The sequence below is a fragment of the Felis catus genome, chromosome B3 (genome assembly GCF_018350175.1).
Source record: "Felis catus isolate Fca126 chromosome B3, F.catus_Fca126_mat1.0, whole genome shotgun sequence".
Taxonomy (NCBI): domain Eukaryota; kingdom Metazoa; phylum Chordata; class Mammalia; order Carnivora; family Felidae; genus Felis; species Felis catus.
Genome location: NC_058373.1, coordinates 109317495 through 109335210, shown reverse-complemented (window position 1 = coordinate 109335210; position 17716 = coordinate 109317495). Strand labels below are relative to the sequence as shown.

Here is a 17716-nt window from a genome sequence, read left to right as displayed (position 1 = left end):
CATACTAAATTTCATGATATCAATTATATAAAGAAATCTCACATGAATATATTAATTCCTGTGTTTATTGATAATAGTCAACCAACAAGCAAACATCTACTATGTGCTAGGCACCATGTTAGGTACAGGGGGATAAAATGGGACCAAAATGGATATAGCCTTTGTCCTTATAGAGCTTACAGCCCAACAGGCAGATATGCATTCATTGTATCATAACACAAATAGGTATAAAATTGTAACTGTGATAAGGGCTGTGAGGAAGAGGTGCATTATGTCTGAACTATTAGGGATGACGTGGTCAGAAGGTCAGGGAAAGATTTACTGAGGTCATGACAGTTGAGTTAAGATCTAACTAACTGCAGGTATCAATCATATAAGTAAGGAAAAGACTGGTGTTTAGGCAAAGAGAATGACAAGTTAAAAGACCCTATGATGGGAGAGAACTTGAAGCTTACAAAAACATAAGAAAAATCAGTGTAGAGGACATGAATCAATTTGAATTTTGGAAAGACCTCTTTGGCTTCAGTATGGACAATCCATTGAAAAAATCTCAGGGTTGGTGTAAAACAATTAGGTAGCTGTTGGAGTGATCTAGGGGAGAGATAATGGAAGCTTGGATTTGGGAGATGGTAGCGAGGATCCAGAGAAATGGAGAGATTTGAAAATTTGAAGACATAAAATTAATAGGATTTGGTCATGGATTAAGTACAAGGATAATGAGAAGGATGTTGAAAGATGGCTCCAAGATTTCTGGCTTACGTAATTGCATGGATGGTGATCCCATTGTCTAAGATAGGAAACACTGGAAAAGCACCTGATTTGGGGGAATGAAAGGTCTTGGGCCTATTATATTGAGGTCCACTAAAGATATCTTAGAGGATATCTATGTCAACTTGGATATCAAGATCTAGAATTTACAAAAGAGGTCTGGTTTGAAGATATAAACTAATGAGTTACGGAATCTATGGAGACAGGTGAAGTATAAGAGGAACTGATGTGGAGAAACTCTAGTATCTACTTACTGGATAAAGAATGTTGAGCCTGCAAAGGAAATGGAGGACTGTTCAGAGAACCAGGGGACAGTCATTTTATGAAAGCTAGAGATTGAAAAATTTTAAGGAGTGGTTACCAGGGCTTCTGAATTGTCAAGTGAGATGAATAAAAAGCATCCTTTGGATTTGGTAACATGTAGAGGCTGTTGGTGATCTTGTTTGTCCTGGAGTGGTAAGGAAAGAACTAGATAGGAGTGAGTTGTATGAATAGGGGCTGAGAAGATGGAACCAATGGGAACACACAACTTTTTTGGAAAGTTTGTCCAGCGAGGGGTTGGAGACAGATATGGTGGTAGTCAGAGGGGGATGTAGGCTAAGTGGTACTCATAGAATGTGTCTGGTTCTGAAAGGTTTTGATAGGTAAAGGGATGGGGGAAAAGTGTTTCAAGTGGACAATAGGCATCATGAGTGAGTATATTTTGGGGCCATAATGAGAAAACTGACTTAATTGTAATAGTAGAGACTTTAGGAGTAATGAGAAATATGTTTGTATAGGTAGGGAGGGTATAGCTGGATTTTATTTTAAAAAAAAATTTTTTTTAACGTTTATTTATTTTCGAGACAGAGAGAGACAGAGCATGAATGGGGGAGGGTCAGAGAGAGAGAGGGAGACACAGAATCTTTTATTTAAAAAAAAAAAATTTTTTTTAACGTTTATTTATTTTCGAGACAGAGAGAGACAGAGCATGAATGGGGGAGGGTCAGAGAGAGAGAGGGAGACACAGAATCTGAAACAGGCTCCAGGCTCTGAGCTGTCAGCACAGAGCCCGACGCGGGGCTCGAACTCACAGACCGCGAGATCATGACCTGAGCCGAAGTCGGCCGCTTAACCGACTGGGCCACCCAGGCGCCCCAGGGTATAGCTGGATTTTAGAAGGCTTTCTAAATCTGAGAGGCAATTTGATGATGTAAGCACTTGGGAGTCTATATTTGGATGAGGAGTAGTAGGATGATGGAGGCAGGAATTCAGGGGAGACAGTGAACATTAGTGTCAAAAGTAAGATCAGTTGAGTCAGGGAGAACATGTAGCTGAATGGACTGCCACTGTTGCCTCATCATGAAGTGGACAGCATATGGATTAGCGAGAGTAAACTGATTAGACTCCAGCCTGGGCTAAGAGGAGAAAAGTTAATTTTTGGTGATCATATTATATTTATTTATACTTGATGCTATACATAAATGAAAATGTCATATATTTATAGAAGCATTTATTTATACTTTATGAAGCATTTTTGTAGGAATAAGCTCATTTTAATCTTTACTATAACCACCCTATGTATCAAGGAAAGGTATTACGATTCTCATAGCTAAGGTTCATTTCAAATGCCACAGTTTCCCTAAAACTTTTGAATCTTTGGTCCTCCTTCTTCCATGTGTTTTCTTTTAAATTTGAGGGAATTAATTTATTAGTGGTAACACACAAATTTTAAGTGTACAGTTCAATTAGTTTTGACAAATGTGTATACTTGTGTAGCTTATACCTCTATGAAGATAGAGAACAATGACCTCCCCCAGAAAGTTCTTTTTGACTCTTTCCTATCAGTCTCCCTCCCATCCCCTTTAGCAATCATTGTGCTGATCCCTATCACCATAGATTAGCCTTGCCTGTATTTAAACTTCATATGAATGAAATGATAGCTTCTAGCTATCATTATAATGTTTATCAGACTCACCCATGCTGTTGCATGTGTGAGTAGTTTGTTCCATTTTAGACCCGAGTGGCTTTTCTTGTAGGACTATGTCACAATTTTTAATCCATTCTCTTGCTGATGGACATTTACCTTGTTTTCAATTTTTGACTGCTATGAATAAATCTGATGTGAACATTTTCCTTACAAGTCTTTTTGTTAACATATGTTTTTGTTTCACTTGAGGAAATGCCTAAGAATGAAATTTCTTGGTCATGGTTAAATATTTAACTCTACAAGAAACTATTTTTCAAAGTGATTGTTCTATTTTCTATTCTCATTAGTATTTTATAAAGAGTTCCAATTGTTTCACTCTCATCAACATTTTGTCCTATTAGCCTTTACAGCCACTCTAGTGGTTGAGTGATGCATCATTGTGCTTTTAATTTGTATTTCCCTGCTGCCTGATGATGGTGAGCATCTTATTCTTGTGGTTATTGGTCATTGTTTATCTTCTTTAGTGAAATGTCTGTTCGAGTTATGTGCCCATGTTGTTCACTGGGTCATTTGTCCTCTTGTAGGATTTTTTTTGGTATGTCCTGGATAGGAGTTCTTTCTCAGATATCTGTATTGTAAATATTTTCTTAGTCTATGGATTTCCTTTCCTTTTTTTTTTTTTTGAAAATGTCCTTGAATGAGCACTTGATTTTAATTGGATGGTGTCTAATGTATTTATTAACACTTTCTTTTACAGTGATTGCTATAGGAGTCTTATCTAAGAAATTCTTGTCTTCCTTAAAGTTGCAAATATTTTTTTTTCCTGTGTTTTCCTTTTAGTTTTCACCTTTGTATTTACGTCTATCACCCACTTTAAATTGGTGTGTGTGTGTGTGTGTGTGTGTGTGTGTGTGTGGTGTGACGTAGCAGTGATGGTTCAACTTTTGTTCATGTGGACATACAGTTGTTTTATCCGAGTTCATTGAAGAGACCTTTCTTTACCCATTAAACTGCTTTGGCATCTATGCAAAAAACCAGTGGACCATTTTTGTGAGGGTCTATCTCTGAACTTTTTAATTTGCTTTATTGGTTGTATGTTTTCCCAGCTTGGTTCTTCTTTTTCAGATTTTATTTTGGATTATTTTTGGTAATTCATATTTTCATAATATTTTATGATTACTTTGTCAACTACTGTTTTCACTTGGATTATATTGAATCTATAGATCAATTTGCAGAGAGTTGATGTCTGAAAAAATATCCAGTCTTTCAATTCATGAACATGGCGTAGCTCTCCATTTGTTTAAGTGTCCTTTAATGTAACTAAGGAGAATTTTTTTAGTGTTCATTCTAGAGGCCTTGCACATCTTTTGTTAAATTTATTTCTAAGTATTTGATATCCTTCTAAGTGAAATTGTTTTTCACTTTGCAACTAATACTAGTATATAGAAACAAAATTAACTGTTATATTGACTTTATTTCCTGCAACCTTACTAAATTCACTTATTACTATTTTTTTAATGTTTATTTATTTCTGGGGGGGGGGTGGAGAGAGAGAATGAGAGCACAAGCAGAGAAGGGGCAGAGAGAGAGAGAGGAAGATACAGAATCCAAAGCAGGGTCCAGGCTCTGAGCTGTCAGCAAAGAACCTGATACCAAGCTCGAACTCACAAACTATGAAATCATGACCTGAACTGAAGTTGGATGCTTAACCAACTAGCCACCCAGGAGCCTCACTAAATTCACTTATTAATTTTAGATGTTCCTTTAAATATTCCTTAGGCTTTTCTCTGTAAACAATCATACCACCTGCAAATAGAAAGTCATTATATCTTCCTTTCCAATATTTGTATCTTTCGTGTTTTTTCCCTTTTACTTTGTTTTTTTTTTTTTTTTTTTTTTTTTTTTGCCTTATTTTACTAGTTGGGACACCAATAAAATGTTGAGTGTAAGCATTGAGAATATACATCCCTGGCATTTTCCTGATCTTAAGGGCGGAGTTATTCAGTATTCCACCCTTAAGAATAATGTTAGCTATAGATTTTTTAGTAGGTATCATCTGTCGGTTTGAGGAAGTTTCCTTCTTTTCCAAGGTTGCTCAGAGATTTTAATCATGAACGAGTGTGAGTTTTGTCAAATGCTTTTTTTTTTGCATCTATTGAGAAACAATCGTATGATTTTTTTCTTTGATTCTATTGATGTGATGGATTACATTGATTGATTTCATAATGATAAATCAGCCTTACATTCATGAGAAAAACCCTACTTGGTTATTATATATATATTGCTGAATTCTATTTGCCAATATTTTCTTCTGGAGTTTTGCAACCACATTCCTAAGATCTGTTTGTCAGTAATCTTTTTTTAACAGCCATTGTCAGATTTTGGTGTTATGATAATGCTGACCTCATAAAACAAGTTAAGATACAGGATACAAGAGTGTTGATTCATAGGAGCACTTGTACCCCAATGTTTATAGCAGCACTTTCAACAATAGCCAAATTATGGAAAGAGCCTAAATGTCCACCAACTGACAAATGGATAAAGAGGATGTGGTTTGTATATACAATGGAATACTACTTGGCAATGAGAAAGAATGAAATCTGGCCATTTGTAGCAACGTGGATGAAACTGGAGGGTGTTATGCTAAGTGAAATAAGTCAGGCAGAGAAAGACAGATACCATATGTTTTTACTCATATGTGGATCCTGAGAAACTTAACAGAAGACCAAGGGGAGGGGAAGAGGGAAAAAAAGTTACAGAGAGATGGAGGCAAACCATAAGAGACTCTTAAATACTGAGAACAAACTGAAGGTTGATGGGAGGTGGGGGAGAGGGGAAGGTGGGTGATGGGCATTGAGGAGGGCACCTGTTGGGATGAGCACTGGGTGTTGTACGGAAACCAATTTGACAATAAACTATATTTAATAAAAAAATAAATTAAAAAAAGTGAAGAAATATTTCCTCATATACTTTCTGACAGAGTGTGTAATATTTGTATTATGTCTTATTTAAATATTTGAAGGGGGCCCCTATGGGGCTCAGTCAGTTAAACGTCCGACTTAAGCTCAGGTCATTGTCTCCCCGTTTGTGAGTTCGAGCCACACATTGGGCTCTGTGCTGACAGCTCAGAGCCTCGAGCCTGCTTTAAATTCTGTGTCTCCTCTCTCTCTCTGCCCCTCCCCTGTTCACACTCTGTCTCTCTCTCAAAAATAAATAAACAAAAAAATTAAATATTTGAAGGATTTCACTGAGTCTGGAGCCTTCTGGGCTAGTTTTTTCTTTTTAATAGATAGCAAGTATTAAGATTTTTCATTTCTTTTTGTGCTTTTTAAGGTGTTTTTCTTATTCAGAAATTTTGTTCATTAAAGTTTTAAAATTAATTGGCAAAAAATTGTTTGCACTATACCTTTATTATCATTTGCTATCTGTAATATATCCAGTGATGTCTTCTCTTTTATTCTTAATGTTGGTAACTTGTGTTTTCACTCTCTCATTCTCTTTTTTTTAAATTATCAGACTTGTTAGGGGCTTATCATTTTTATTAATGTTTCCAAAGAATTAATTTTGACTTTGTCAAGGTTCACTTTTCTTTTTAAAAAAAATTTTTTTTAACGTTTATTTATTTTTGAGACAGAGAGAGACAGAGCATGAACGGGGGAGGGTCAGAGAGAGAGGGAGACACGGAATCTGAAACAGGCCCCGGGCTCCGAGCTGTCAGCACAGAGACCGACATGGGGCTCGAACTCACAGACTGTGAGATCATGACCCGAGCTAAAGTCAGACGCTCAACCAACTGAGCCACCCAGGCACCTCAAGTTTCACTTTTCTTTGAATACTTTCTATTTTATTGATCTGCATTCTGGTCTTTGTTTCCTCATACTTAATTTGGGTGTAATAGCTTTTCTAATTTCTTCATGTAAAAGTTTAGATAACTGATTTTAAAACTTTCATCTTTTAAAAATATAAACATTTAAAATGAGAAATTTCTCCCTAAGTATTGCTTCAAGTGTATCCCACAAACTTTGATGTGTTGTTACTTCATTAACGTCCAGTTAAAAATATCCTCTCAATTTCTTTTGATTTCTTCTTTGACCCATTTCTTCTTCTAGACCCAGTCTAGAAAGGAATTGGGTAATATCCAATAGTGTAGATTTTTTTAGATAATTAAAAAAACCCCACCTCATTCCTAATTTAATTGCTTTGAGGTGAGACTATATACTCTGTGATTTCCATATTTTGAAATTTATTGACTTCATTTTTGTGGCTCAAAATCAGATCTGTCTGGGTAAAAGTTACACGTGCACTAGAGAAAAATGTGTATTCTGTAGCATTCTGTAGAGTATTCTATGAATGTCAGTTAGCTAGAGTTAGTTGATAGTGTTGATAGTGTTTAAATATTCTATATCCTCAATCATTTTTACAGCTGGTTGCTCTGCCAGTTGATGTGGGAGAGAGTAAACATTCCATTTTTATTGTGAAATTGTTGAATTCTCCTTTTTTGTTATGTCATTTTTATCTTTCATGTATTTTGAAGCTCTTTCATTACTTTTGTATACATACTTTTATATACAATTGAGACTGTTATGTCTTCCTAATGAATTGACCCTTTTGCTATTATTAATTGTTCCTTTTCATCTCTATTATTCTTGTCTTTTGCATTAATATAGCCACATTGGGTTTCTTATGCTTAGTGTTTGTGTAGTGTATGTTCCCCACACTTTCACTTTCAATTTGTTTATGTCTTTATTATTTATTTTTTTAAGTTTATTTTTTTTTTTGTTTTGAGAGAGAGCAAGAGAGAGAGAGAGAGAGAGAGAGAGAGAGAGAGAGTGAGTGCATGTGGGGGAGGGAAAGAGAGAGAGGGAGAAGAGAGAGAATCCTAAGCAGACTCTGCACTGTCAGTGGGGAGCTCAGTGCAGGGCTTAAACCCATAAACTATGAGATCATGTCCCAAGCTGAAGTCAATGTTTAACTGAGCCACCCAGGTGCCCCTAAGCTTAAAGTCTTAAAATCATAAGTTAATTTCTCTTTTTAGTATGCTATTTTGAATATGAGTTCGAGAGAGATTTCTTTGGTAGATATTTTGAATTTTTGAATTATAGTATTCCCTTAAAAATGTACTCTTTTTATTTTAGTTATTTATTTATTTTTCAATGTTTATTTTTGAGAGAGAGAGAGAGAGAGCGTGAGCATGAGCTGGGGGGCGGGGAGGCAGAGAGAGAGAGGGAGAGAGAGACATAGAGAATCCCAAGCAGGCTCCACACAGTCAGCATAGAGACCAACGCAGGGCTCGATCTCACAAACCCTGAGATCATGACCTGAGCTGAAATCCAGAGTCAGATGCCTAACTGCCTGAGCCACCCAGATGCCCCTAAAATTTACTCTTTTAAAATATTTATTTTAAAAATAGTATTTTAGGGGTGCCTGGGTGGCTCAGTTGGTGAAGCATCCAACTTCAGCTCAGGTCATGATCTCACGGTTTGTGAGTTCTAGTTCCGTGTCAGGCTCTGTGCTGACAGCTCGGAGCCTGGAGCTGCTTCGGATTCTGTGTTTCCCTCTCTCTCTCTGCTGCTCCCCTACTCTCACTCTGTGTCTTTCTCTCAAAAATGAATAATAAACATTAAAAAATATTTTATTTCTATATTTTAATAGTATTCTAATTTTGTTTCACTATAATGTTAACATATTTATCATCTGATTTACAAAATTGCTAAAGGTGCTGCCTAAAACTGTTAGATTTTCAATCAAGGTTGATACCAAAAGATATTATTTTTGTATTAATTTTTATACCTAATGCAAAACCACTTCTCTATGTAAAATAGATCAGAGATGTTCCTTTTATTTAGAATAATGATAGTTTCCAAATTCTGTGTAAAATGTGGTTGAAAAGAATATCTTTGAATAATTTTATTTAAAAAAAGACTCTTCTGTTATTTTAAATTAGACTTCTCAAGATCAATCTCAGGGACAAAATTATATGTCAAAATTATAATAGAATTTTTGGAGGAGTCATACAAGTTTGCTTCAATATTATCGAGTTCATTTTCTTAGTCTGTGGAGAAGTGACTGTAGCCCTTGTCTTAATAAATTAATCTGTGTAATTATTATAGTCACTAACTTTTATTTAATATTAATCATACTTGTTCTTCATAGCTTAGAATATACTTGAATGCAAAGAGGTATTATAAACTGGCTTCTCTTCAATGGGGTTTTTGTTTGTATGCAAATCTTGTACTTATTGCAGATCTCATTTGATAATCACACCGAACTGACTATGTCAATCTCCAGAATAGGTTTTGTTATTGGTACCACAACAAACCATTGTTGCGTTGGTCTATCTATGAATTTGTCTTTTCATTTCCTTGAAAGAAGTACATTGTTAAATGCAGATAAAAAACTTCCTTTTCCTTCTTTCTTCTTTAGAATCGAGTTTCTTACTGGGAAACGCCCAGATTGTGGATTGGCCAGTAGTTTATAGTAATGACGGTTTTTGCAAACTCTCTGGCTATCATCGAGCTGACGTCATGCAGAAAAGCAGCACTTGCAGGTAGGTCCTAGAAGAGCTCAGGAATCTTCTCTGAAGTGTAACTAAATGTTGACTGTGATTCATGACTACACTTGCAGGAGTCCCCGGCTTGTCCCTGGTTTTCCTTCCTGAGGTTTTGTTTCCCGTGGTTTCGTGCTTCCCATGGTGTATTACTACCCCCAGTTAACTACTTTCAGAAGCAGATGCTCCTCCTTCTGATGCAATGTCACGTCCAGAGTAGCCTAACACTACCTCCAGATGCCAATGTCATTCACCTCACTTCATCTCATTATATAGGCATTTTCTCATCTCAAATCATCACAAGAAAGGTGAGTACAATATAATAAGGTGTTTTGGGAGAGAGATAGACCACGTTCACATAACTTTTATTACAGTATATTGTTATAATCGTTCTATTCTATTATTACTGTTGTTGATCTCTCCCTGTGCCTAATTTATAAGTTAAACTTTATCATAGGTATGTATGTCTAGGGAAAAAACAGTTTATACAGTATTAGGTCCTATCTGCAATTCCAGGCATCCACAGGGGTTGGGGGAGGGGTTTGGGAGAGGGTCTTGGAACATATCCTCCCCAGATAAGGGGAAGCTCCTGTCTTAGACTCACTGTGATGTTGTGGTTTATAATAGGAAATATATATTTGGTATCTGACACAGTTCCTGGCACAGGTCTCTTAAAACTCTTGGAATTTTCTGTGATCAGAGAAATAAAAGTGTCTTTTGTTATGTTAATGGCGACTTTCGGAAGGCCCTTAAGTAACCTTAGTGTGGAGGCTGTTGCCATGGGAACCATCTAGGTGCTAGGAGGGTGGAAACTTTCAGTACTCCTGCTCCTCAACTTCTCAGCCTCTAGGGAAGGGATGGCCCGGAGGCTGAATTAATTGCCAATGGTCAGGGATTTAATCAGTCTGGACTGTGTAGTGTAGCAGCCACAAGCACACAAAAGGACAGGGTTGGTGAGAGTGTGGAGGGCCTGGGAGAGCAGCGCACCTGGAGATGGCACTCTGTTTTTCCACCATACCTTGCCTGTGCATCTATCTCTGGTCTGGCTGTTCCTGAGTTATATCCTTTTATAGTAAACCAGTGATCTAGTAAAGAAAAGATTTCTCTGAGCTCTGTGTGCTGCTCTAGCAAATTAAACAAACCCACGAAGGTTGCGGAAACGTCCAGTCTGTAGCTGGTAGGTCTGAAATACAGGTACCAACCTGTGCTTTCAATTGGTGTCTGGAGTTGGGGGGTGGGGGGTGGTCTTGTAGGACTGAATCTTATGCTGTATCTCCAGGTAGTGTCGGAATTGAGTTGAATTGTAGGACAGCTGTAACTGGACCAACATGAGTTTGCTCCTTGGTGAGTCAGAAACTACCTGATGGAGTTGTCGTGCAAACAAAACTTTATTCGCAGCAAATAAGGAGATACAGGGGAATGGCTTCCAAAGCCTCCCCAGAGCAAGGGTGAATGGATTCCTTTTATTTAGGATTAGGATGAGTATTTAGACAGGGAAGCCTTGTCATTGTATATAGAAGCGGGCATAACATCGTGCATGCATCTTAAGGAAACATGCCTGTCCACACGTTGTATGTTATGTAGATGAGCCTTGTGGTCCTCCTTGGGTGGAGATTTTATACTATAATGAGCTAAATGTAGTTGTCGGTCATTCTAGAGGTCACTCCATGGTCCATCTGTGCAGGTGTGAGTCTGAGGTTAAGCTCAAATGCTCTAGGCCGTCCCGGCTGCTGGAGGTCTTGTCAGGGCAGTGGCTGTCACTAGTAGGGTGGTTTCACTTCCCATTTGCCGGAGTTAAGAGATAAGCTGGAAAGAAAAGCTTAAGGAAAAATGTGGGACAAAGTTCGGTGCATATAAGCAGGTGGGCAGTAAAGGTCAGGTCTTGGGGTCTAGCTGGTGATACAACCAGCTGGTGTCCCAAGAATTGTTTGTTGGTGTGGAGACTTGTTGCCACCCATCCTCCCTCATTGGTGCTAGAATCTGTCTACACTCACAAACAAAAACTGTAGGACAGTACAAAAGCAGGAAACTGTATTAGAATATTAAGGAGACTAAATTGTTAATGCAAACATATAGTTTAAGAGCCACTGGGGAGAACTTGTGCAAAGAAAAAGATTTTCCCATATCTGTAAATCTACTAATTCTTTCAAGAAATACTTTTGAATACTTACAATGAGCCATGAATTATTCTCAGGTGCTGAGTGATCAAAGGAGCGTCCCGTATCAGGCAACCACTGATGGCATCAGCACTTCTTGAGCTGCTAAAACTGTCTTGAACAGAGTAGAGTAAACGGCCCCCAACCCAGTAGGACATAATTTAGGAACATTTAAAGAACATCGAGGGGCACCGAGCCTGGAACCCGCTTCGGATTCTGCATCTCCCTCTTTCTCTGCCCCGCTCACTCTCTGTCTCTCAAAAATAAGTAAACATGAAAAAAAAATTAAAGAACGTCAAAATGAAGTTTTTACATCTTGAGTAAATCACATCTACTTGGTAATGTTGATACATTGTAACTTGCTATTTTGTTTGGCTTATGTAAAACAGAATCTGGCATTTATATTATTTATTACAATTCTTTCTAAAATATGCCATTTTTGTGAGTTTAAAGAGAGTATTATGAAAAAAAAAAGGTCGTATAAAAGAAAGGAAATTCTATAAAGAGAACCAATTTAGATCCTAAAACTTTTTCACAGTATTTCAGTAAGGCCAGATGGGATGTTTTTTACTGGAGATAATTTCTCTTCAAAGTTCTCACTTAACTAAGCACCGAAATCATGATACTTTGGAACTATAAGGGATTTGAATTATTGTCTACTCCACATCCTTTGTTTTTCACAAAAGAAAATTGAGGGAGGGTTATGTTAAGGGACTGGCCCGGGGAAATACAGGGATTTCTTTATCTTTTTTTCCTGTATATTTGTGCTAAAAACATATACAATACACTATATATATATATATATATATATATATATATATATATATATATATATATATATATATTCTGCATCTTCAAGGAAGCCAAGGATTCATCTTATACCAGTGAGTGTAAACCTGACTACATGTAGGAATCATTTGGAGGGATTTTGTGTAACATAGATTCCCAGACCTCACCTCTGGGAATCACCTACTGAATCAGCATCACCTGAGGTGGGAGGTAGGAACAGGTACCAGTACCTTTAACCATCGGCTCAGATGATTCTGAGTTTAGCCAGGTTTGAGAAATAATCTGTTCAAACTTCTTCCTTCACTTATCTTGTCCCTACAATCTTTTTTCTCTCTAAAGTTATTTTCACATTCGGTCTTCACTCCCAGGTCTGAAATTGGTGAGCAAGAGTGATGGAAAACTGTGCTCCCCTTCCCCCCCACTGAGAGACTGCCTTAGGTAGCACTGATGTCTTCGTGCCTTTTTCGTCCACTGGATGAGTGTGAGCTCCTAGGATGCCATTGCACTAAGGTGTGTGTTTTAAGTTCTGGGAGGTTGAGGTCTGTATTGAGCTTCTCTGTTCCCTTATGTCTCAGCAGGCTTGTTAGGAAAACGTTAGTTTTATGGTAGACGTTACTTGTGGATCAGGCTCTATAGAGAGTTCCAGGGACTGTAGATGCTCTCATGCCCATTTCCTCTTTTTGGACTGTGGACATCCCATCATTATGTCATGCCTGTTTCAGATGCCATTTTCTACCTGAAGTTATTTATGATTCCCTCAATGAGATGTGGTTTTGCTCCTCTGACTCCCTTTTGGTTCATTATTTGGCATCATCATCTGGCCTTCAACTAGCTTTCCTTATCCCTTGGGGTTTTATCGCTATTGCTTTTGTCATTTTAGAGACATATTGCTCTTTGTATCTGAATATATTGTAAAGTCCTGTACCCATCTGTCTTTGATTCCACGTATCTGCCTCCACTTTTATCCTGTTTTCTTTGGCATGTGAGGTCTGTCCTACAAAAGGGTTTATTAAAACAAATGCTTGCAGCATATTCTCTCCCATAGAAGAATAGCTTTTTAACTCCTGCCACCAGTGTCAGATTATAAGTGTCTTTAAGGTAGGCATTTCATCTCCTTCACTTTTGTATGCACTAAGGACACAGCTCAGTGTTTTGCATTTGTCTTTGCTGAATTAGATGCCTCACTTTGCAACAAACCCTAACCCAGGTCTCACGTGCTTCTGTGCTCCCAAGAGTTATGGTATTTGAGGTGGTAAGAGAGCAGAGGGCTTTGGATTGGGTTATGCTTTTTCACTGTGGGAAGAAGTATGCAAACCTTCCCCCAGCTCTTCTTTCTTCACTGTTGTTAGAGATGGCATTTTCCAAATGATAATATTCTCTTTTAGAAAAGAACTTAAAAATTTTTTTTTAATGTTTATTCACTTTTTTTTGAGAGAGAGAGAGAGAGAGAGAGAGCGAGCGAGCAACAGACACCCAGGCTCCCCTTAAATAACTTTCTTTTTAAAAAAAATTTTGTTTTGAGAGATAGAGACCAAGCAGGGGACGGGCAGAGAGAGAGAATCCCAATCAGTCTTGTGCTGTCCGTGCAGAGCCTCAGGTGGGGCTCGATCCCACAAACCCTGAGATCATGACCTGAGCCGAGATTAAGACACGGACGCTTAACGGACTGAACCACCCAGGGGCCCCTCAAAGTAATATTCTTATGTAAACAATTATTACTTGATTGCATGAAACACCCCGTGTGTTTTGCTAACCTAGAAATCGCAACCAGTTTAATGCCTTCGCGGAACAATGAAGACTAGCATCTGATATATGAGCAGATGATATTTGAGCCTTATCAGGTTTTGTTATAGGCATAGTTGATTTTAATGTACTCTGCTTCTAAACCTCTTTGTCCCTTTAAAAAATTAAACTCTACTCATTTTTTTTTTAATTTTTTTTTCAACGTTTATTTATTTTTGGGATAGAGAGAGACAGAGCATGAACGGGCGAGGGGCAGAGAGAGAGGGAGACACAGAATCGGAAACAGGCTCCAGGCTCTGAGCCATCAGCCCAGAGCCTGACGCGGGGCTCGAACTCACGGACCGCGAGATCGTGACCTGGCTGAAGTCGGACGCTTAACCGACTGCGCCACCCAGGCGCCCCTAAACTCTACTCATTTTATGTTTACTGCAGCATTTTTTAGAAGAATGAAGTCCTGGAAATAGTTAAAATGTCCAGTCGTAGGTTTGTTAAAAAATATTATGGCAAAGCCAAACTTTCTAAATCATATGTTGGAAGGATAAGACACTGAAAGAAGCTAACAACATATTTTTTAAGTAAAAAAAATGAACTGACCAACCAATCAACCAATAACAACAACAAGGTTACAGAACAGTATCTGTATTATGATTCTGATTTTTTTTACATATGGCTTTTTTCTATTTCCAGTATAAATCTATAAAACCCTTTGAATATTACACACAAGGAAATAAGAAGGAAAGACAAAAATTATATGCATATTTAGAAACACATTGTTAAAGCTAAAGTTATTATAGAGTTTGGAATCACTGAATTCCAGTTGGAGATAACTAACTTGATACTGAGGATAGCCTTGCAAATGTTTCAAAGAATTTTACTGAGTTTCATAATGACAAATGTGAGGCAAATGTAACAGAATAAGAAACTACAAGTCAGTGGGCATCCGTTTGTGAAGAAAATATACGTCATTTTATATGCTGAAACAATAAATCATCTTTTTATACAGCTTTCATTAGATGGATTAAAGTATTTTAAAATAATCAAACATGAATTGTTTGAGAAAATGAAAAACTGTTCATTGTGATTTTGCAATATCAAGAAGCTAATATTTACTTCTTCTGCTTTCTTGTTTCTCTTTGTCCTTCTCAGTCTTCCATTAGATCAGGTGCAACAAATTAACTACTAAACTAAACATACTCCTCAGTTTCTTCCCATAGTATTGTGATCCTTCTGGGCAAAGTCTCCCTTTTATTTTATTTCTTTTTCTTGTCTTTGATTTCCTTTCCCCTTCATTCCACCCCCTTCCTTTTCCATAGCTATTCATTGTAGCATGTTTATTGGGTGTCTTTCGGATCCATCTTCTGTTTGTTTATTAAATAAGTATATTCTTGAAGTGATGTTACTTTGTGTGTGTTTGTTTTTAAAATCTACATAAGTCATACCATGCAGTAAGATTGATAGTTTCTTACTGTTTCACTCAACCTTTTGTTATTGAGAGGTTTTTATGTTGCCATATGACAATCTCTTTCATTATGTCTGACGCTGTATAGTGCCCAAATGTCTTCACAGCCTTCTGTTTTATTATCTATTCTAGCAGCCGTGAGCTCGAACTTCTGACATTTTGCTACATTCAATAACAAATATCTTCATACACATCTTCTTGTGGCCCCGTGTGAGAAATTGTTTGTCTCCACACCCAGAAGTAGTGTTGCCGGAGAGTAGAATGTTTGCTGAATTTATAAATTAACTGCTGCCAGATGGCTGTCCAGAGTACCTTTCTGTTTCCTCTCTCAGCAGCCATGAAGGAGTATTGCCATTTTCCTCAATCCTTGTACTTCACAATAGCATCTACATTTCTATTTTTAAACATGTGATGTGTGGTGGGGCGCCTGGATGGCTCAGTTTGTTAAGCGTCCGACTCTTGATTTCAACTCAGGTCATGATCTCACTGTTTGGGAGTTCGAGCCCCGAGTAGGGCTCCGCACTGACAGAGCAGAGCCTGCTTGGGATTCTCTCTTTCTCTCTCTCCCTGCCCCTCACCTGCTCACATTCTCTCTCTCTCTCTCTCTCTCTCTCTCTCAAAGTAAATAAATAAACTTTAAAAAAATGTGATATGTCCTATGTACCATCTCATTTTGTTTTGGCTAAAATTTCAAAAAACATTCTTATGATACTTGAGGATTACCAGGAATTTCAAATCTAGTCCATTTCATTGTCTAATAATTGCATTTCCAAGCCTTTGGGCTATTTTGCTATTTATTGAAGGACACAAAACATACTGCATATTTAAAGGTGATTGTAGGTTTTGGAGGAATGGCATTTAGTAGCATCTGATCTTATGACCCCCAGGAAGTCCTGACGTTGGTTGAAGGCATCAAAACATACTATCATAAGTAGGGTAGAAATCACTTTAGCATTTTACCTTTGATTAACCTGAGATTTTTAAAAATCCCTCTGTTCTTGTTTGTTTTCATTTTTATTTTTTAAGTGTTTATTTATTTTGAGTCGGGGGAGGGGGCGAGGAAAGGGACAGAGAAGGAGAGTGAGAATCCCAAGGGGGCTCTGCACTGTCAGCACAGAGCTTAATGTGGGGCTCAGACTTCCCAACCATGAGATCATGACCTGAGGTGAAATCAAGAGTCAGATGCTTAAGCAACGGAGCCACCCAGGCGCCCCAGAGCTGTGCTGTTTTTAGAGAGGTGAGAAGAGCAATCATACAGGTACGGAGGATTGGAGTAGATAGATACTTTCAAATACATTTTTTTTTTTCTGGAAGGCTCATTAATAATCCATTACCCAAGCCATCAAATTAGACAATGAAACAATTAAGAGGCACTTTATTGGATGTACTTCACGAGGAGTTTCATTAGCACAGGGTCCTTTCAGCCAGCCAGAGCACAGTACGCATGAGGGATGCCACTCGGTGTGGTGACATTTGGCTGAGGGCTCTGATTCACACGGTGGCACTGAGGGAAAGTGTTGGAGAGCAGAGGTGCCTCACGGACGTCACACTCCAAAGGTTAGATGTCCAGTGCCATCCCTAGTTTCCATTAGTTACACACCATGGATCTACCACTATGACTCTATCTAAATCTTCTTAAACTCCTATAAATTAATGGGTTGTGAAACCTTTTGGTTATGATTCACTGTATAAAGTAACTCCTTGATTTATTTTGAAATTACCTCTTTCAGATTTTGAAAGCTGTGTTATTTGTTTCTAAAATTTCCTCCTTACTCCCTCTCTCTCAGGCTTCTTTTTGATTCTTTGACTATTTGAGCTCATTCTCCCATTAACTTTTGTGATAATTTTATTCTTGTGGCTGATTCCGAGCTAGAGACCACATTTACCCACTGCATTAAGTCAATCTATGTGGTTTCTGTGATGAAGCTATCCTAGGTTGTGAATTACAGCCTATAAATAATATTATCCTTTTTGTGGTGACTGAATATGGCATTTTAGTCCAGGAACATCGTTGACCATTAGCAGATTAAGATAGATTGGCAGAACTCATGAATAGGTTATATATTTTTTTGTTTGTGAGGTTCCTGTCTCTCCTGGAAATCTGTCAACACTTATAGCCATTCTTGCTGGTAGGTATCATAATAAGGCTTGTTGTGAGCTTTTGCTGGTAGAATAAAGGACCCAAGAATAAGTAAATCCTGCTGTAAAGCAAACCTACCTGACCTTAGAAATTTGCTAGGGCAGGAAAGACATGAAAGGTATATTGCTGAATGCTCAGGCCTGCTGGATATAGCCTAGGCCAGACCTCAGGAAAACTTCTCCCTATCCTAAGACCAAATTTTATC

At 37.8% G+C, this 17716-nt stretch overlaps 1 protein-coding gene across 1 annotated transcript in view; it reads left to right on the top strand.

The window, feature by feature from the left end:
* Nucleotides 1-17716, top strand: part of KCNH5 (potassium voltage-gated channel subfamily H member 5) — a 302235-nt gene that overhangs the window by 18711 nt on the left and 265808 nt on the right. Inside the window, exon 2 of the mRNA XM_019833104.3 lies at nt 9101-9224. Within this exon, the coding sequence (XP_019688663.2) occupies nt 9101-9224 (124 nt within the window). The remainder of the gene's footprint in view (nt 1-9100; nt 9225-17716) is intronic.